General features: G+C 46.0%; 1 protein-coding gene across 1 annotated transcript in view; it reads left to right on the top strand.

The window, feature by feature from the left end:
* Positions 1 to 21,316, top strand: part of LOC143275277 (general transcription factor IIF subunit 2-like) — a 99,306-nt gene that overhangs the window by 56,520 nt on the left and 21,470 nt on the right. Inside the window, exon 5 of the mRNA XM_076579261.1 lies at positions 5,837 to 5,933. Within this exon, the coding sequence (XP_076435376.1) occupies positions 5,837 to 5,933 (97 nt within the window). The remainder of the gene's footprint in view (positions 1 to 5,836; positions 5,934 to 21,316) is intronic.

Genomic DNA, 21,316 nt, shown 5'->3' on the forward strand with positions numbered 1-21,316 from the left:
AGGTCCGATTCGATCTGGCCTCGTGCCGTAAGGACACCACCAGTTCTCTGGCCTACAGAACCTACTTTTCGGAACTGTGCCACAAATTCCCCACCTTTCAAGGCATCTTCACTGACGGTTCCAAGTCAGAGGACGGAGTCGCCGCATCTGCGTTCTGTCCCGCCTTTCCTGACCGGCCCTCAACGGAACACATCCTGTCTGACAGCTCGGTATACACCGCGGAACTGACCGCACTGGTCCTGGGGTTAAAAATGGTTCTCTCTTCCAAACAGAAGAGATTCATGATCTTTTCCGACTCCTTATCAGCCCTGGAGGCGATCGCCTGCAGGAATATCACTCATCCCAAACTGCTGGAATTTTATGAAACTTTTACTCTCGCAACGAAGAAAGGATACGAGGTTGTGTTGGCCTGGGTTCCCGGACATGTTGGCATTCGTGGTAACGAAAGGGCGGACCTGCTGGCCAGGAACGCTGTAAAGAAAGAATTGTCCAGATCCTTGGTACCCTATACAGACATGAAGCGGAAGGTCAATACTTACGTTAAGGATCTTTGGCAAGAGAAGTGGAACACCCAGATGGACAACAAGCTCTTCCAGATCCGTCCGGACCTGGGGGAGACCCTCCCTTCGGGGGTGAAGAACAGAAAGGAGGAATCTGTGCTGTGCAGACTGCGTACGGGGCACACTTTTTTTTACTCATTCTTACTTGTTGAAGGGGGAGGAGGCCCCTCGATGCGTTCCCTGTGACGAGCCTCTCACCGTGAAACACGTGCTCCTTGACTGTTGGGATCTGCATGACGTTAGACGCAGACATTACACGGCAGTTTCTTTGAAGACTTTGTTTCGTGATGTCCCTCCGTGGGCGCTGATGGACTTCTTAAAAGAAGTGAACCTTTTTAACCAGATTTGAAGGTTTTAAACTATGGAAGTTTTTTTTTTAACTTTGGAGTGGAAAGTTTGAAGTGGTGACTCGTTTTAATTGGTTGTTTTTTTAGCCTTGTAGCAGTAATTGACGCGGCGATAGCCTTTAGATGGCCTTAGTGGTCGGCGAGGCTCTAAGCACCATAATTTCATTTCATTTCATTTCTTGTGATTAACTGTTTGGTCAGTACCAGATGTGAAAATTGGGATTATGTGCTGTGCAATCAGACTAGGTCAGATGTAATGGAGCATAATTCTTTTCTGTTTTCTCTCTTTTTGTTAAAAAGTTTCATATGGTTTTACATTATTTGGAGCATTTTTGCTCAAGAAATACTTTTGTCCTGATATGGTCCTACTTGTCATCATCACCGTCAGTCTCGTAACCTCGGAATGGGTTGTGGAGGCACCTCTGATGACTCTGACAATCTCCCACTATCAGTCTTGGTCGTGGGCTGCTCTCTGCAACTCTGCGAAAGACAAGCCTGTCCTCTCCCAGTTGTTATCTTCCCACCTCCTCTTTTGTCTGCCTCTTCATCTTCCTCTCGGCACTGTGTCTTGCAGGATGTGTTAGGCCAGATGATCTCGCCACATGTACATACCACATCATTTTTCTTTTCTTCGCAATGCTAAGTAGGCTGTCATGTGCCCCAAAGGCTGTAGTTATTCTGTTTCTGACTTTTTTGATGTAGTCTCTGTATGAGCTGTTCAGGATCTTACAGTAGCATCTCATCTCAAGGACTTTAATGCGTCTCTTGAGGTCAGCAGTGAGGGTCCAGGATTCGCAAGAATGCAGAAAAATTGAGATAACAATTGTATCCATGATTTTGACTTTTGATGTCAGGGAGATGTTTTTGTCATGCCATATGGTTTTCAGTTTTGTCAGTGTTGCTGTTGACTGTGCAGTTAGGGCAAGAACTTCTGGTTTTGATCGTCTGAGAGAGTTGCACCAAAGTACTTAACTCTATGGAGAAATAGTTAAATGGTGCATGTAGTTTTACTGTGATGGGCAAATATGGGCATATTTGAAAAATTCAACACACTTTCACACAGAGACAAAGACATTCAAATTATATATCACTAGAAAGTTTACCATCTCTTCTTTTAACATTTTAAAACAGTTTTCTCATTAAATGCTGCTAAATATTTTTTTAATATTTTAAATTATGTGACTAAATACTGAAAAAAAAGAAAAAAAAAGAAAAATAGGTATACTGTACTCACCAGGCATGTCATATCCATCAGGTAATCCACAAGGCAGTATAAGATGATTTTCTCACACAGTAAGGTTCCCTGATTCTGATGAATCAGTTTGAAGTCAAATGTTGCACAACAAACTGTTAAAAAATAACATAGAAGATCACAACACTGGAAAGAGAGAAAAAGTAAAACCATACAAATCCATCACTTGAAAAAAAACCCAAAAAACAACAAAAAACAAAACCTATTTACACATTTCAGCTGCAGCTAGATTATTATTTGCTGTAGTCCTTGACTGTGTGGAACACCTCAAAGCATGGAACAGCCCAGAGGGGCACTTTACACTGTTTGCACATGATTGTGGTGGCTTTTTTTTTGCGTTTTTCACCCTTGACTTTGTGTTTGTACTTTGCATTTGGCGTAACACACCTTGCACCCTCTCTGTGCTTTCCTGGTCTGCTGCTCCTTGGTGGGTGGAATGTTAGCAGGCCAGTGACTGCCTGGCCTCAGTCTCCCCATGTCTGCTCCTGTGTCTGGCAGATCTCCTCCTCATGCGTGTAAAGTGTTTAGTATTTCTGTAACAGACAATGCTGTCATAAGAAAAAAAGAAGAACAAAAGAAGCTTTTGCATATATTCCAAAAAAAAAGGGGAAAAAAGAAAAGAAAAGAAAAAACAAAAACAAATGCAAAATAAACATCAATAATATTACACAGCAAAAACATGTGTAATAATTCAGGAGTGACAGTATAAATAACACACACGCACAGACGCCCATGCATAATACACTGACACACCCATGCACAGACACACACCCACACAATTTAATAAGTGCACACACAAAAAATGATAATTTTACATTAATCTATACAAATTATTCATTAATAATTGTAAAAATCAACATTATTTACACAAGAAATAAATTAGCAAAGTATCAAATTGTAAACACACTCACCTCAACAGGAGTGGACGTGTCTGGAAAGTTAGTGAGAGTCCTGGGGTCCCAGTGAAAGGTGCAGCCAATGGGAAGTTTGTCAGGTCTTTTACCCACTCATACAAGTACTCTTGTTCCTCATCGTCAATATCTAAAGTCATCAAGTCATCTTGTCTTGCAGTATGGCCTTCACTAATGTCACTGTCGATTTCTGTCTTGGCATCGTAGGGGTCAGTCAGCAAAGGTTCGTTGTCACTTTCAAAATCATCATCTGGTACCAACTGAATGTCATCATCATCAGAAAAATCATCAGAGAATTCATCACCAGTGTCAAGGAGGTCACGTTCAGTGTCTGACCCTTCTTCTGTCACAATTTCGACAGCCTCACGTAGGGAGTACATTCTAGAAGTACATTTCTAGAAAAGTCTAGAAAAAAAAGCTTTTCACGTGGTAAACGGTCAAGCGGAAATAACTCAGTTTTTCTTAGACTGATTCCTCAAGACAGCCTGATTAGTTTCCCTTTAATTGAACACTGCTGAGTATATGAAAAAAAATTGCGCGATCCGCCGAATCCTACACTACGGCACGTCATTCTGAGTGGGTGGAGCGCCGGCGCCGAATGAGTTAAACATGTTGACAGTTTCAAGTTCTTGGCCCTCCACTTTGATGGCTTTTTTGATTGGATTGGTGCTGTTGGTCATGATCTTTTCTGCACTGGTCTCCATACCGTAGGCCTGCAATATTTTGTCAAGGCTCTCTATAAGACTGGCCAGTTTCTCTTCTTCGCCTGCTAGACCATCAGTGTTATCAGCAGACTGCAGGTTTGTGATGACCTTTCCACCAATACTGACTGACCCTTCATGCTCTTCCAGTGCATCAGTCATCAGTCTCTCTAGGAAGATACTGAAGAGTGTGGGTGAGAGAGGACAGCCCTGTCTCACTCCTACAGTCATCTGGAACCATGTGTCTGTGCTTGCTTTGAGTAGCCTGTATGACTGCTCTAGTGGCTCTGCCATAGAGGTGTTCATTGATGAGGTTGGCACTGATGTTATTCTTCCTCATGGTGGCCCAAAGTGCAGTGTGCCACACTCTGTCAAATGTCTTCATGAAATCTATGAAGACGTGGTATACATATTGTTAATTTTGGAGATGTTTTTTGCACATGATTCTCAGATTGAAGATCTGCTCAGTGGTACTCCTTTCTGCCCTGATGAGACTGATGGTGTGATAATTCTGACACTTTTGCAAGTTTCACTTCTTTGGCAGTTTGATTACAAAGGACTGTGTCCATGGGGTCAGCCATTCGCTCATCTGCCAGATCTTGTTGCATATGTTTGTGAGGTTGTCAATTATGCTTTCTCTGCCTGCCTTGACTAGTTATGTTGGTATGTTGTCCACTCCAGCAGACTTCCCTTTCTTCAGGGATCTGATGGCTGTTTCTACATCCTCCTGCAGAATTGGATGGTTGTCCTCATTGGTGGAAGGAGGACAGTCAAGTATTGCAGGGTCGCCCCTGGTGGTGTGATTGTACATTTCTGAGAAGTACTCGGTCCATCGTTTGAGGATGTCTTGCTCTTCCATAAGCATTTCCCTGCTTTGTCTTGTATGGTGGTACTTATATCCATATAATATGGATTTCCATACTGCATTTTGTGATTTGTTTTAAATTTATTATGAATTTTTTCCTTTATTTTGCTTAAAGCAGCCCCTGGACCACAGCTGCAGACTTAACTCTTTCTATACTAAGGTATGCTATAGCATACCTCATGCATACAATGCTTTGTGACTGTGGTACACTATAGCAAACCGCAAGTTTAAAAATTTGTATTTCATAAGTTAACTGTCTTGTGCGAAACTAAACGGCACAACTCTGTTCTACAGTCACCCAAAAGTGCACCTGTAGTTTTATTGTGGCTGATAATGCCTTTGTTTGAGTACAATACATGCAAGAGTACAGTCACCCAACTCTGCCTTCTCACTTGCTCACTCAACAAGATGGTGTCTCCATCAACTTCGGCAAGTAGTGTGGCTCAAAGTTGATTGCAAACTGATTCAATAGTGGATATCCACTGTGCATACCATTTTCAGTTGCTACAGTAAGAAGTGTCTATGGTTACAGAAGACCACATTTGTAAAAACATCCCCTTTATGTCAGTTGTGAAAAACATGGATTTTTTTCAGAATATAAATCCTTCAATAATAAAAGGAGTGCTTTGAAACTTTGCCAAGTGTCAGCCCATTCTGTTCTTTATATCAATGCAAAATTTCACAGCTGCATGTACTTGCATACATTTTTAGATATTTTTCTTGTAATATAAACAAACGGTCAGTAAAGAGAGTATTATGAAGGAATTCATCGGGCAGTATAGAATGAGTTAAAATTCACTCCCTCACAGTAAAAGGTGGGGGGAGGGAAAAGAATTCATGGTGATTTTGTGCTGAAACTAAATCTCATTTCAGATCTGGCCTCAAAACACATCTGTACAAATCTTCTCTCATGCATGTCTAGTGGTAAGACGTGTAGTGGTGTCTAGTTGTGTGCGTGTGTGTGTGTGTGTGTGTGTGCATCATTGACACATTTTATTTGTCTTTCTTGTAAGTCTGATAATCATGCCGTATGATGTTATTTTTTTGTAACCATTGCTCCCCCCACCATGATAATTGTTAGGGCTCTGTACTATCTGAACTGGTAGAGCATTTAATGAATATCAGTTATTGTTATTTTCTTCTTCTTCTTAAGATGAGGAGAGACATGAAAGAAGGTGTTGATGGTTTTGTTGTGAGCAGGAAACAGCTGGAGATCAACAACAAACCCAAGCGGGAGATCGTTCTGCTGCAGAATGTGGTGCCCATGTACAAACCTCGCAGCCATCACGTCTCCACAGTCAGTCCCTCTGTTAATGATAATGATGATGATAATAATTTATTTTCATATGAAGCTATAATACAAGCAGAAGCAAGCACTAAGCGATTTACAAGTCCAATGCTTAAAATAATTGAATAAACACATGCAGTAAAATAGAGATACATAAAAATTACAAAAGAATACACATTCATTGATTCTATAAAAGCAGTTAACAAGACTAACAAGTTTATACCCTAAATGCAACAACTCTTATACTCCATCATACATACACAAAAATATTAGTAAACAACTGAGATCAGAGCAATTACAGTCAAAATGTATATGTGTACAATACTGGAAACCCTTTTGGGACATGAGGGTGAAAAATCAAAAATAATTTAAGAGCAATATAAAACACGTTTTTGAAGAGTTCAGATATGCCTTTGATAAAAGAATAAATAAATAAAGGAACAGGGATATTTAAACTGACTTTGACAGATGCAGTAGCCGAGTGGTTAAAGAGTTGGACTTTCAATCCGGGGGTCCCGGGTTCGAGTCTCGGTAACAGCACCTGGTGGATAAATGGTCAACATATGTGCAGACCTGCTTGTACCTGAACCCCCTTCGTGTGTATATGCAAGCAGAGGATCAAATACACTTGTTAAAGATCCTGTAATCCATGTCAGCTTTTGGTGGGTTATGGAAACAAGAACATACCCTGCATGCACACCCCCAAAAAATGGAGTATGGCTGCCTCCATGGCGGGGTAGAAATGGTCAAACACGTAAAAGTCCACTCGTATACATATGAGTGAATGTGGGAGTTGCAGCTCATGAACAAAGAAGAAGAAGAAACTGACTTCAGTAAAGATATAAAAAAATCAGCAAAATGTAGACCAAGTTGACAGGCGTGTCGTGTGTTACATAGTTTCCACAAGGCACTGCTTTAAAAAAAGAAAAATGTTGTTGTTTCCACACACTTTCAATTCCAAGTTTGATATATCACTGAGCTAGGAGGATGTGTTCTTTGTGATACACATGGAAGCAGAACGTACGGTGCTTGAAACAGCTTCAGCAGAACTTGCATTCGGCTCCAAGTTTCCAAAAAGTGAATATTGTGCAGGAGGATTGATCCCCAGAGATAGGTTCTGGACTAATTTCAATTCAGTTGAAGAAATTCTGTATTGTAAGGGCAGAATGCAATGCAGGCGGTGTCATTGGAAACTAACGAAATACACAATCACTGTATTTTTGGATGTGTCAAAATCATCCTGCTGCATAGGGTTTTGCAGTACCTTGCTGTCAGTGGGATTACTGTTTCATTTACCAGCAGAATACACAAAAGTCATTATAGTATTGCTTGCTCTGATAAAGTTAGGTTGTTGTAAAAGTTACAACACAAGTGATGTCCCACTTTTTGGCACCATTTTTGCCACAACCACAAAGTAAATTGTCAAAGAAAATCAGGCAAACGTAATTGGTGATGAAAAATACATTATTTTGATGAACATATATGTTGCCAAACTCATTGAAATGAAAAATTCCACAAACACATGCAAAGGAAGTTATAACTAAAGCTGAAGCTGAGGACCCCATTATTTTACTGGGTGTTTTCAGTATTGCACACATGCTGATATACATGTATTAAAGGATGGTTATAATTTTGTTGCTACTCTGTTCTGTTGTACTGTCTTTTACTGAACTGTTCTGTTGTACTGTTTTCTGCTGCACTGTTTTATTTCACTGTCTTTCACTGCACTATTCTATTGTACTGGGGGGTTACTACCTTGTGGTCAGGAGGCTTAGTGGCCAGTGAATAAGCGGGCTAGGTTGGCGGGGGCTTTAGTACTTTTGGAAGTTTAAAGCTTTCTTGTAAGAATACAATAAACACAAGCCGCATGCAACAAAATAAGGCCAAAAGGATACGCTGAACAGCCGAAAAAAGCGTAAGACGAGACAGAGCGTAAACCTGACAAGATGGCGTGGAGAGCCTTGGCCAAAGGAATGATTAAGCGCTTATAGTTTTTAGAGGCGTTTGATTGGCTGAGAGCGGGTGGGCCCGTCTTTTCACTGTTAGCCGCGCGAAATTTGGCCAAGCAGAGCAAACCAATAGGCCTAGTTTGCATCAGTTTGACATGGTAAGTATATTTAACACCAAACATGGAGTATAATACAAACTCCTCCTTTTGGACTGATGCCCCTGATAGTCTCCCATGCCGAACAGGTCATGAGTGAGGTCCAAACTAAAAAGTGACCCACTGTCCTTTTCTCTGTTCTCTATTCTTCTCTTCACTGGTTCTTTTTCTGTCTTCAGCTCCCCATAAAGCCTTCTTTTCCACATTCTTTTTTCTCCGCGGCCTTCTTCAGGCCTGCTGTGTTTGCCATGCGGCGTGACCTGTGATGGAGGGGAATGAGGTCTTGGGGACTGAGAGAGCACGCTGCTCTCAACATGTCCCTTTGGCTCAGACCTCTCCTAGACAGGCGGCACAAATTGACCCGTGTGTCCTACCCCTTTGTTGGGCTGGGTCAAGACTGGCAGTTTGGAGGCTGACTACAGCAATTCCTGCAGTGTCCAGTTCTCTGTTCCTGGGAGCTGGACATGATCAGGGGGGATGGAGTAAGGTCTTAACTGTTAGTCGTATATCCCTCCCGAAACCCTGAAGGGGTCAAGCTGGCTTTCCCTTGACCCTGGCCCCTAAATTGGACTCCATGGTCAGAGTTCCTGGCATCACCACCAAAGACCAGCAACCAGCTACTCTCAAGATCCCGACTCTGGCCATGATAGAGGAGTCCTACCCAGCCAGCTCCTGGATGCATGTGTACACGGACAGATCAGTGGAGGAAGCCACACACAACGGAGGCAGTGGTGTCTACGTCAGATTTCCCAATGGAGAGCACAGCAGCATCACACTCCCCGGAGGAAAGCTCTGTTCCAGTTTCAGAGCTGAAGTCCTGGCCATTAAAACAGCAGCAGAATTCCTCTCCTCCTTTGGAAAGCCCTTTGGCAGCATCTCCATCTTCACTGACTCCATGTCCACACTCCAGGCCCTCGACTCCCCTGATCCTGGTCCACTGATCCAGTCCCTTAAGGCCTCCCTCGCAACCCTTACCCAAACAGCCCCAACGACCCTCCAGTGGGTGCCTGCCCATGTAGGCCTTCCAGGCAACGAGCGTGCAGACCACCTTGCTAAGGAAGGAAGCCAGCTCACACAGCCGACCGTTCCTGCCGCATATGAGGAAGCAAAAACTGTCTTCCGCAGCAGATTCCGAAGAAGCTGGGTCTACCAGGCACACCAGGATCCCATCAGGACACTGGAGAGGAGACACCAGACTACCATCTACTGCCTTCGCACAGGACACTGTGGCCTCCGAGCACACCTAAAGAAGATTGGAGTGGCAGCCACATCCCTATGTGATTGCAGCCAGGCTGACCAGATCCCATCCCATATTCTTCAAGACTGTCCCCTGTATGAGAAGATGTGGCAGCAGTCCTGGCCTGGGAGTGTGGACCTCAACACCAAGGTCTGGGGGACGTCCAGGTTTGTGGCATCCCTCAGACTTTGACCCAGACTGCGTAGCTGTCAAACGCAAAAGAAAAGAAAGAAAGAAAGGACTCCATGATGGGTGGGTGAGGGAGGGACAAATTTTCAAAATTCCTAACCATGACTTCAACGACATTCATTCCTCCAAAAATTGCAAAGAGGAAGAGAGCAAGGATGGAAAGTGATTCCAACTCGAGAGTCAGAGGTTCGAGGGGCTTCTGGTTTGGGGACATCATTGCTAGTGGTGGAGGGTGTTGATGCTGACAGTGGTGAGCCCTTTGCCATCCAGAAGGGTTTTCAAGGATGGGCTGGTACATTAAAGTCCATGAAACGTTTGACGAATGGCTCCTTTCTTTGGGATGCTCATCAAAAAGACAGTCTGAGTTATTAATAGTTGAAAGCCAATAAATTCATTGATCAGGCCATGAAGGTCTCCCATCACAAAATACTGAACTGCTCAAAAGGAGTTATCCATTGCCCTGATTTGAGAACGTCAGCCCTTGACATGTGTCAAAACAACATTGAAAAGTGGTATTTATGCATAGCCTAAGGAAAATAATTGCTTATAGGAAAAAAAAGTCACTCAGAAAGCCTGTATCGTTTCTATATAATTGACTTTCGTTAAGTGTTGTTTTAAAAAAAAAAAAATGAAAAAAGTCATTCCACTGAAGCTGAAGCTTTGGCACTTTGTTTTGAGCTGACGGAGTGCGAGAGCTTAAGCATCAACACATCTCCATAGCGTTGACTCACCTACACCTGGACAGATCCAGCTTTTCACCAGTCCACAGTGCGACTGACACTTCAAAGCTCAGATTGAACTTACTAGTCATCTAGGGACCCACCCAGTATAAAGCTCATGCTCATCTTCTCTTGCAAAGGAGAAACATCAAAATTGTATTGAACTGTGTTTTACTTTAGTATTGTATTGTATTGTACCCTGTTTTACTTCAATATTGTATTGTACCATGTTTTACTTTAGTATTAATTTGTATTGTATAGTACTGTATTGTATTCTATTGTATTGACTTGTATTTACTTTGTACAGTGGTATTGTATTTTACTGTTTTACTTTGTTCAACATCATTGTATTAAACTGTTTTACTATAGTATAGTATAGTATAGTATAGTATTTATATTTGTATTTCATTTTATATCATAACAGATTTCTCTTTGTGAAATTCGGGCTGCTCTCCCTGGGAAGAGCGTGTCACTATACTATAGCGCCAGCCCTTTTTTTTGTATTTTTTCCTGCATGCAGTTTTATTTGTTTTTCCTATCGAAGTGGATTTTTCTACAGTATTTTGCCAGGAACAACCCTTTTGTTGCCATGGGTTCTTTTACGTGCGCTAAATGCATGCTGCACATGGGACCTTGGTTTATTGTCTCATCCGAATGACTAGCATCCAGACCACCACTTAAGGTCCAGTGGAAGAGGAGAAAATATTGGCGGTTGAGCCGTGATTCGAACCAGCGCACTCAGATTCTCTCGCTTCCTAGGCGGACGTGTTACTGCTAAGCCATCATTCCACTACATTACTATACAATACTTTACTGTGTATACTATACTTACTGTGACATAGTAAAGTATAGTATACACAGTATAGTTAAGTATTGTATTGTATAGTATATTGTGTTTAATTTTATATTGTGTTATATTGTATTTTACTTCAGCATTGTATTGTACTGTGCATTTAGTATTGTATTGTGTTTTACTTTGGTATTGTATGGTATCATACTGTGTTTTACTTCAGTATTCTATTGTACTATGTTTTACTTTAGTACTATATTGTCCTGGTTTACTTTGTTCAACAGTGTTGTATTGTACTGTTTTACTTTGTTCAGCAATTTTGTATTGTAATGTTTTGCTTTTGTCCAACATTATTGTATTGTACTGTATTAGTATGCTCAGCAGTATTGTGTTGTACTGTTTAATTTTGTCCAGCAGTTTTTGTTTTTAACTGTATTACTATTCAACCACAACAGGTTTTTGCTGTGTTATATTTGAGGTGCTCTTCTGGAGAGGGTGCATTGTTGTAATCTGGTACCACCCTCGTTTTGTTTGTTTTTTTGTCTGTGTGCGTGTATTTATTCATCTATCAAGGTTGACATTTCTGCAGAAATTCAAAACTGGGTGACTCTAAATAAGTTACAATTGAATTTGGACAAAACTGAAGCAGTGATCATAGGAACTAAACAAAAACTCTCTTCCATCACAACTGACCCAGTCAAACTTGGCAGTACATCCATCCCTCTTCTAGTTCAGTCGGCATTGTCCATGACAACACGCTGCCCATACAAAAATTTGTCAGTCAGACATGTCAATCCTGCTACTGTCAATTGCGGCGCATCAGTTCCATCCGGAAATATCTGTCCATTGACGCAGCATACTGTAGGATTCCACAAGTTCATTAGCTTACAAAACCTACCATTCCTGAACTCTGCCATTAATTTCCCACCTTTCAGAAAATCTTTACTGATGGTACGGAGGAGGGTGTTGCTGCATCTGCTTTCCTGCCTTCCCTGACCAGCCGTCAGTGAAACACATTCTGTCTGACAGCTCAGTTTACACTGTGGAACTGCAAAAACAAGTGTTTTATGATCTTTTCAGACTCCTTGTCAGCCCTGAAGGCGATTGCATGCAGGAATCTGACACATCCAAAACTGCTGGAATTTTACGATGCTTTAACACTTGTAACAAGGAAATGGTATGATGTTATTTTGGCCTGATTTCTGGCCATGTTGGCATTCATGGTAATGAAAGGGCATACCAGCTGGCCAAGAATTCTGTAAAAGAAAAAATATTGAGATCCTTTGTACCATACACAGACATGAAGCTGAAGGTGAACACTTATGTGAAGGATCTTTGACAAGAGGTGTGGAACACCCAGACAGGCAGCAAGCTGTTCCAAATCCGTCCAGACCTAAAAGAGACCCTCCCATCGGTGGTGAAGAATTGAAAGGAGTAGTCTCTGTGGTGCAGATTGCGCATGGGGCACACTTTTTTTTTTTTTTTTTTTTTTTTTTTTACTCATTCTTACTTGTTGAAAGGGGAGGAGGCCCCTTGATGTATTCCCTGTGATGAGCCTCTCACTGTGAAACACGTGCTCCTTGACTGTTGGGATCTGCATGACGTTAGACACAAGACATTACACGGCGGATTCTCTGAATTCTTTGTTTCGTGATGTCCCTCATTGGACACTAATGGACTTCTTGAAAGAAGTAAACACTTTTAATCAGATTTGAAGGTTTTGAAATGTTAAGTGGAAGGCTTCAAACGTTGACTTGTTTTTATTGTACATTTTTACCCTTGGCTTGAAGTAGATGCAAACATGGCGATAGCCTTAAGATGGCCTTGGTGGTCAGCGAGGCTTTAAGCACCATTATTTGATTTGATTTGATTTTGTGCCGCACGGCAAACATAGGAGGCCTGAAAAAGGCCACAGAGAAAAAAGAATGTGGAAGAGAAGGCTTGATGGGGAGCTGAAGACAGAAAAATAACCAATAAAAAGAAGAGAGAACAGCAAAAGGGACAGCGGGTTACTTTTAGTTTGGGCCTCACTACCTGTTCAGCATGGGAAGCCTAACCAGGGGCATCAGTATAAAACAATCACATATTCAGCCTGGTCAGCTACATAGCCTGTGTAGGCTGTCAAGTAAGGTCAAGAAAGCATTTAACTTCCAAAAGTACTGACACCCCTGCCGACCTAGCTCACTCGATCACTGGCCACTTAGCCTCCTGACTACTACAAGTTAGTGACCCCCTGGGATGGGGTCAAGGAAAAACCAGCTGGACCCCCTTTAGGGTGTGAAAGGTATTTGTTGTTGTGTGTGTAGTAATACTTTATTTGTAGTACTGGTAGTTAGGGGGTGCACCGGAGGGGTAGTACCTCCAGAGGGGGGGCTTGTCACGCTCTTCCGGGAGTGGTTCGTCCTCTGTTGGTCCCCACCGGCACCCAGCTCTCACTTATGGGTCCTAGAAGCTGCTAGCATGCGGCAGCGCCCAACCCCTGGGCAACAGCTTTGACAGGCTGGCTAAACTAGGTGAGGGTAGCTTGTCTACCCAAGCATGTGAAGACTGGATCTGGTGGACTCTGTGGAAGAAACCTTCATGGTTCAACGGAGAGGAAGGCGGTTGCAGTAGAGCACTGTGGAGTGCTGAGGGAAGGATGAGGCACATTGACATAGGACATCCTGGTCATCCACTGCATCCGTTTCCATCTCCAGTTGTCTTGACCTCTGGATACAGACGGTCTCGGACAAGAGAGTGAGGTCGACGGTGCACAATTCCTCCTCGCTATAAACAAAGTCATTGCGCAAATCATCAGTCATCCGTCATCCCATACCATCATTTTCCACAAGCCCTGTGGTGACAGGCGAGCAACGAAGCGACAGGTGTGGGTACACTGGCAGTCGTAGCCACGGACCTGCACACAGGCGGCTCAGGCCATAGGGTCGTTTTTCACCGACTGGAGCAGCGGTGGAGATCGGCAGCCCCCTGAGCTACTGAGCAGCCCTCTTCAGGACAGCACTGCTCACCTCCATGGCATGAGGAAGGGGCTAGAAAAGGTGCCCTAAACATTGCCTGCTCCACACCACCCTAGTCAGCATACCGCGGCTGACGGGGACCCTACTCAAGCGGTCGACACACAAAGGAAAGAAAGAAGAAAACAAGGAGCACCCCATTGACCATTGCCACATGGAATGTGCGTACGCTTCTGGACAGAGGCGACTCGGACAGACCACTGAGACGCACAGCACTCATTGCGAGTGAAGTGAGACCAGAATGGCAGAAGAAGGCGAACTCTGTGAGCGAGGCACAGGCTACACCTTCTTTTGGAGTGGTCGCGGACTTGAAGAGAGACGTGAGGCTGGAGTTGGCTTTGCAGTGAAGACAACCCTCGTTGGCAAGCTGGCTGGCCCCCCGAAAGGAGTGAACGATCGCCTTATGACGATGAAACTCCCCTTATGCAATGGGAAGAAGTTTACCACCATTGTCAGCGCCTACGCGCCCACCATGACCACCCCGGATGAGATCAAGGACAAGTTCTATGAGGACCTGAACGCTGTCATCACCACTGTTCCCAACGCAGACAAGCTCATCATTCGTGGTGACTTTAATGTGAGAGTTGGCTGTGACAGCACCTCCTGGGAAGGTGTGATTGGGAAGCATGGGGTTGGCAACTTTAACAGCAATGGTCAACTACTTCTCCAGACATGTGCCGAGCACGACCTTCTTATCACAAACACCGTCTTCTGCCTCCCTACCTGTAACAGGACGTCATGGATGCATCCTTGCTCTGGGCATTGGCATCTCATCGACTTTGTCATCATCAAGAAGAGGGATAGGCAGGACGTATGAGTCACGAGGGCCATGTGCGGCGCCGAGTGCTGGACAGACCACCGCCTTGTCGTCTCCAAACTCAACCTCCACATCCAGCCCAAGAGACGGCCTCAGGGCATGAAAGCACCCAAACTCCTGAATGTCAACAAGCAGGAGCTAGGGAACATCATCCTCCCGAAACCTGGAGGGGGTCAGGCTGGTGTTCTCCTGACCCACTCCCGGGAGGGTCACTACCTTGTCGTGGTCGGGAGGCTTAGTGGCCAGTGATCGAGCGAGCTATGTCGGCGGGGGCATCAGTGCTTCTTGGGGTTTGGTGCTCTGGTCCCAGGTCTTAATTGACAGCCTACATAGCCATCGTAGCTGTTAGGGCTGAATAAGTGGTGGTTTTGTACTGATGCCCCTGATAGGGCTTCCCATGCCGAACAGGTCGTGAGTGAGGCCCAAACTAAACGTGACCCACTGTCCCTTTCGCTATTCTTTGTTCTTCTTTTTACCGCCTCTTTTCTGTCCTCAGCTCCCCATCAAGCCTTCTTTTCCACATTCTTTTTTTCTCTGCGGCCTTCTTTAGGCCCGCCGTGTTTGCCGTGCGGCGCGACCTGTGATGGAGGGGAATGAGATCCTGGGGATTGAGAGAGCACGCTGCTCTCAACACATCCCTTTGGCTCGGACCTCTCCTAAGACAGGCGGCACACATTGGCCTGTGTGTGTCAATCGGCTACCCCTTCGTGGGGCTGGGTCAAGACTGGCAGTTTAGTGGCTGACGAAGGTAACCCCCGTAGTGCTCGGCTCTCTGTCCCCGGGAGCTGGGCATGATCGGGGGGGAGCACGTTGGAGCTGGGCTGCTGGTTGTATATCCCTCCAGAAACCTGGAAGGGGTCAATCTGGTGTTCCCTTGACCCTGGCCCCTAAGTTGGACCCCATGGTGGGTGGGTAAGGGAGGGATGAATTCACATTTTTCTTTCAACATGAATCCTAAACAAATACACCCCCCCAAACTCGGAAAAAGACGACGACAGGGAACGGACGACTCAGACTCTGAGTCGGAGGTCGTCGAGACCTCTGGTTTTTGGCCATCGTGGCTAGTGATGGAGGGCGCTGATGACGACAAGCCCTTGTCGGCTCTCAGCCCCTTCGCTGTCCAGAAGGGCTTTCAGTGTCTGGCAGGATCGCTCAGATCCATCAAGAGGCTGAGGAGCGGAGCGTTTTTAGTACAGACAGAATCCAAAAGACAGACACAGCTCCTTCTCAAGGCGACCACTTTCGTGGATAGGGCAGTGAAGATTTCCCCTCACAAAGGTCTCAACTGCTCAAAGGGAGTCATCAGATGCCCGGAGTTGAAAGGTGTGTCTGAGGCCGAGATCAAGAGCGAACTGTCCTCTCAGGGAGTGACCGATGTGTACAGGGTGACGGTGAGGAAGGGGTCGGACAGAGTCCCGACCAACACTTTCTTCCTCACCTTCTGCTGCCCGGATGTCCCCAAGGACATTCGGGTCGGATACCTGCTAGTTAATGTCAGCCTGTACGTACCGTCCCCTCTGAGATGCTTTAAGTGTCAGAAATTCGGACACGTGACAGACAGATGTAAGGAGGAAGAGGCGTGTGGCACCTGTTCGAAGGCGGCGCACCAGGGCGATTGCGTCAGTGCAGCCCTGTGTGCGAACTGCGGAGGTGGCCACCCGTCCTCATCGAAGGACTGCCCCGCCTGGAAGAAAGAAAAACAAATCCAGAAAGTCAAGACAGAACAGAAAATTTCCTTCTTTGAGGCAAGGAAACAGGTGGAGGCCGCGTCGCCTAAGGCGTCGTATGCCTCTGTCGTCAGATCCAGGACGGTGGACGTCGCGGTCCAGACGACGTCCACAGGAACGCAGACGGACGACTTAACCGCCTCGTCGGAACCGTTGGCCTTGGGTGGAGGCGCTGTGTCCACCCCTTCCCATCCTGCGCGGCAGTCCTCAGGGGCTGCTGGGCGGGAGAGAAAAGCCTCAGCGGAGGCACGTTGTCCGCCTCCCGCCCCACCCCACACCCCGGCCCCCCTCGCCCCGCCTCTCGTCTGCCTGGCCCTCGGGCTGGCGGAAGTGGCCGGAGGCCCCCCGCACCTCCAAAACTCAAGGAGGGGAGGGCTGCGGCCACGGCGGGATCGGGAGGGGCCGAGGTGGTGGATATTCCGACCCGGTCGGAACCCGAAAAATTTATGTCAAAAAACAAATATTCCATCCTGGCGGACCTTGAGCCACCGCAAGTGGAGGAGCAGGGGGTAGCGATGGAATAGGCTGCTGCTTTATTTTTTTTAAAAAAAACCTTTTTAATGGTAGTGATCCACTGGAATATCCGGGGATTCTATGCCAACTTCCAGGAACTCCAGCTGCTTTGTCGTGCTTTGAAACCTTCAGTGCTGGCACTGCAGGAGACTCTGCAAAGAGATGGCAAGGTTTTATCTCTCTCTGGTTTTAACTCCGTTTTTAAACCCGCTCAACCAAAGCAAGAGGGGTTGACGGGAGGTGTCGCTCTTTTTATTCGAAAGTCCCTTTTATACAGTACAGTTCTTTTAAGCACCCCTTTACAGGCGGTGGCAGTCAGAGTCACGCTCGAGAAAACCATCACTGTCTGCTCTCTCTACCTTCCCCCTTCCGTCCGTGTTCTGAGGCAGGACCTCATGAACCTGGTCGACCAGCTCCCACGTCCGTTTTTACTGTTGGGCGACTTCAACGGACACTCCCCGCTCTGGGGAAGTGAGATGACATCAGCCCGAGGTCTTCTTCTCTTAGAAAACCTTCTCTCTGACATGGACTTGTGCTGTCTTAACGACAAGTCTCCCACTTACCTGCATCTGTCCTCTGGAAAGCTCTCGTGTTTAGATCTGTCGGTCTGCGATCCATCGTTGGTCCTGGACTACGAGTGGAAAGTGCACGACGATCTGCACGGGAGTGACCACTTTCCTGTCGTCCTCCGCCCCACAGATGGAGAAGGTGACTCTCTGCCTGACCGCCTGTACTACGACAAAGCAGACTGGAGTTTTTTTACCACCAAGATAAGAGCGGAGCTGCAGGAAGAAACAGTATTGAAAAGCAAGGACCCTGCTGACGCTCTGACTCGGATCGTTTTAGATTGCGCCAAAGCAGCAGTCCCATCGTCTACCTCCAAGCCTCAGGTCCCTAGAACGCCCTGGTTCAACGCGGAATGTCGGGAGGCCCGCAAGTCTCGGAAGAGAGCTCAGCGACGCGTCTTTCGGAGACCGGAGTCCGATAGCGTTCGAACCCATCAACAGCTGAGGGCGAAAGCCAGGTATGTTTTTAAAAAGAGCCAGAGGAAGTCTTGGAGAGATTTCTGCTCTTCCTTAACCTCCAACACACCCAAGAAGAAAGTGTGGAGGGTTTTAAAAAGAATTAAGGGCAAAAACGCATGCCCGACCTTCCACCATCTTAAACTTTCAGACGCTCTGGTCACAGAGAAGAAAGCAGTTGCCAATTTGCTTGCCTCCACAATAGAACAGAACTCAAGATCTGCTAACAAATCTGCTCGCTTTCTTAAAACCAAAAACCTGTCAGAAAAAACACCATGTAACTTCTTTTCCGACAACACAGAGAATTACAACCTTCCTTTCACAATGAACGAACTTAAATCTGCCCTTCAGACCTGTACGGATTCCTGTCCAGGAATGGACGAAGTCCATTATAAACTTCTAAAGCACCTTCCCCAAACCTGCCTGGACACCCTGCTTAAAGTTTATAACCACATCTGGGTCACAGGCTTCTTTCCACCCTCCTGGCGGAAAGCCCTCATAATCCCGCTGCCGAAACCGGGAAAAGACCCCTCGAACCCTTCCAACTACCGCCCAATTGCACTGACCAGCTGCATCTGCAAACTGATGGAGAAGATGGTCAACGGTAGACTGATGTGGAAACTAGAGACCGACGGCCTTCTGGCGAAGGAACAGTGCGGCTTCCGCAAGCATCGCTCTACCGTTGACCATCTGGTTCGTCTGGAAACCACAATAAGAAATGCTTTCGTCAACAAACAACATGTGGTGGCCATATTTTTTGACCTGGAGAAAGCTTACGATACCACGTGGAAATTTGGTATTCTTTCCGACTTGCACAAGCTCGGCTTCCGAGGACACCTGCCTCAGTTTATCCACAATTTTTTACAAGACAGACAATTCCAGGTGAGAGTCGGCACCACCCTGTCCGACATTCACGAGCAGGAGCTGGGTGTCCTGCAGGGGAGCATCCTGTCGCCAGCTCTGTTCAGCATCAAAATTAATGACATCGTTCAATCCGTTCAGAAAGGATCGGACAGCTCGCTGTTCGTGGATGATTTTGCCTTATATGCAACCGGCAGCACGTACGCCAGCATCCAGCGACGGCTTCAGCTCTGCGTCAACAAAATCCAGTGTTGGGCAGAGGAGAATGGCTTCACATTTTCGTCCTCCAAAACTGAATGCATCCACTTTCATAATTTTTGCCAATTCTATCAGGACCCTGAAATCCGTCTGGGAACATCCACCATCCCGGCGGTCAAGGAAGCCAGATTTCTAGGGGTCGTCTTCGATCAGAAGCTGAATTTTCTCAGCCACATTAAACAGCTGAAAATATCTTGCCTAAAAGCCCTGAACATCATCCAAGTTGTGGCACACACGAACTGGGGTGCTGATAAGAGGACTCTCTTGCACCTCTACAGAGCCCTGGTCCGGTCCAAACTGGATTATGGAAGTGTTGTATACGGCTCGGCCAGACCGTCCTACCTGAAACTGTTGGACCCTGTACACCACCAAGGGCTCCGTCTCAGCTTAGGTGCTTTCCGCACCACCCCTGTGCACAGCCTGTACGCAGAGGCGGGGGAACTGCCTCTTTCCAACCGCAGACTGAAGCTGACCCTGAACTATTATTTGAAATTGTTTTCGGAACCTACAAACCCTGCTTACGACGCTGTATTCAACAACTCTTTCGATAAGAAATTTACAGACAACCCAAACTGCATACCTCCTCTCGGACTCCGCATTCAGCCGCACTTGGAAAATGCCGATCTGGATGTCGGTGGCATCTCAGATTTCTCTAAGTTCCCTGACAGCCCCCCGTGGACCTTTACAACACCTGAGGTCCGATTCGATCTGGCCTCGTACCGTAAGGACACCACCAGTTCTCTGGCCTACAGAACCTACTTTTCGGAACTGTGCCACAAATTCCCCACTTTTCAAGGCATCTTCACTGACGGTTCCAAGTCAGAGGACGGAGTCGCCGCATCTGCGTTCTGTCCCGCCTTTCCTGACCGGCCCTCAACGGAACACATCCTGTCTGACAGCTCGGTATACACCGCGGAACTGACCGCACTGGTCCTGGGGTTAAAAATGGTTCTCTCTTCCAAACAGAAGAGATTCATGATCTTTTCCGACTCCTTATCAGCCCTGGAGGCGATCGCCTGCAGGAATATCACTCATCCCAAACTGCTGGAATTTTATGAAACTTTTACTCTCGCAACGAAGAAAGGATACGAGGTTGTGTTGGCCTGGGTTCCCGGACATGTTGGCATTCGTGGTAACGAAAGGGCGGACCTGGTGGCCAGGAACGCTGTAAAGAAAGAATTGTCCAGATCCTTGGTACCCTATACAGACATGAAGCGGAAGGTTAATACTTACGTTAAGGATCTTTGGCAAGAGAAGTGGAACACCCAGACGGACAACAAGCTCTTCCAGATCCGTCCGGACCTGGGGGAGACCCTCCCTTCGGGGGTGAAGAACAGAAAGGAGGAATCTGTGCTGTGCAGACTGCGTACGGGGCACACTTTTTTTTACTCATTCTTACTTGTTGAAGGGGGAGGAGGCCCCTCGATGCGTTCCCTGTGACGAGCCTCTCACCGTGAAACACGTGCTCCTTGACTGTTGGGATCTGCATGACGTTAGACGCAGACATTACACGGCGGTTTCTTTGAAGACTTTGTTTCGTGATGTCCCTCCGTGGGCGCTGATGGACTTCTTAAAAGAAGTGAACCTTTTTATCCAGATTTGAAGGTTTTAAACTATGGAAGTTTTTTTTTTTAGTTTTTTTTTTTTAACTTTGGAGTGGAAAGTTCGAAGTGGTGACTCGTTTTAATTGGGTGTTTTTTTTTAGCCTTGTAGTAGTAATTGACGCGGCGATAGCCTTGAGATGGCCTTAGTGGTCGGCGAGGCTCTAAGCACCATAATTTCATTTCATTTTAGGGAACATCAAGCAGAGCTTTGTTGACACCCTGAGGAATGCCTTGAGTCCACCGTGCTGGACAACCAGAATGTGGAGGCAGCATGGGGCGCACTACATGAGACGGTGTACAACACTGCCATGGAGTGCCTGGGGCCTTCTGCCAGGAAGCACAAAGACTGGTTTGATGAGAACTACACTGAGATCAAGCAGCTGCTGGAAGACAAACGCCAAGCCTACAGAGTCCACATTGAAGATCCCAAGTCACAGTCAAAGAAAGACATACTGAAGAGCGCACGCAGCACCATCCAGCTGAAGCTGCGGCAGATGCAGGATTCCTGGTTGAGCAACAAAGCTGATGAGATCCAGG

The sequence above is a fragment of the Babylonia areolata genome, chromosome 30, assembly GCF_041734735.1.
Source record: "Babylonia areolata isolate BAREFJ2019XMU chromosome 30, ASM4173473v1, whole genome shotgun sequence".
In the NCBI taxonomy this organism is placed as follows: Eukaryota; Metazoa; Mollusca; class Gastropoda; order Neogastropoda; family Buccinidae; genus Babylonia; species Babylonia areolata.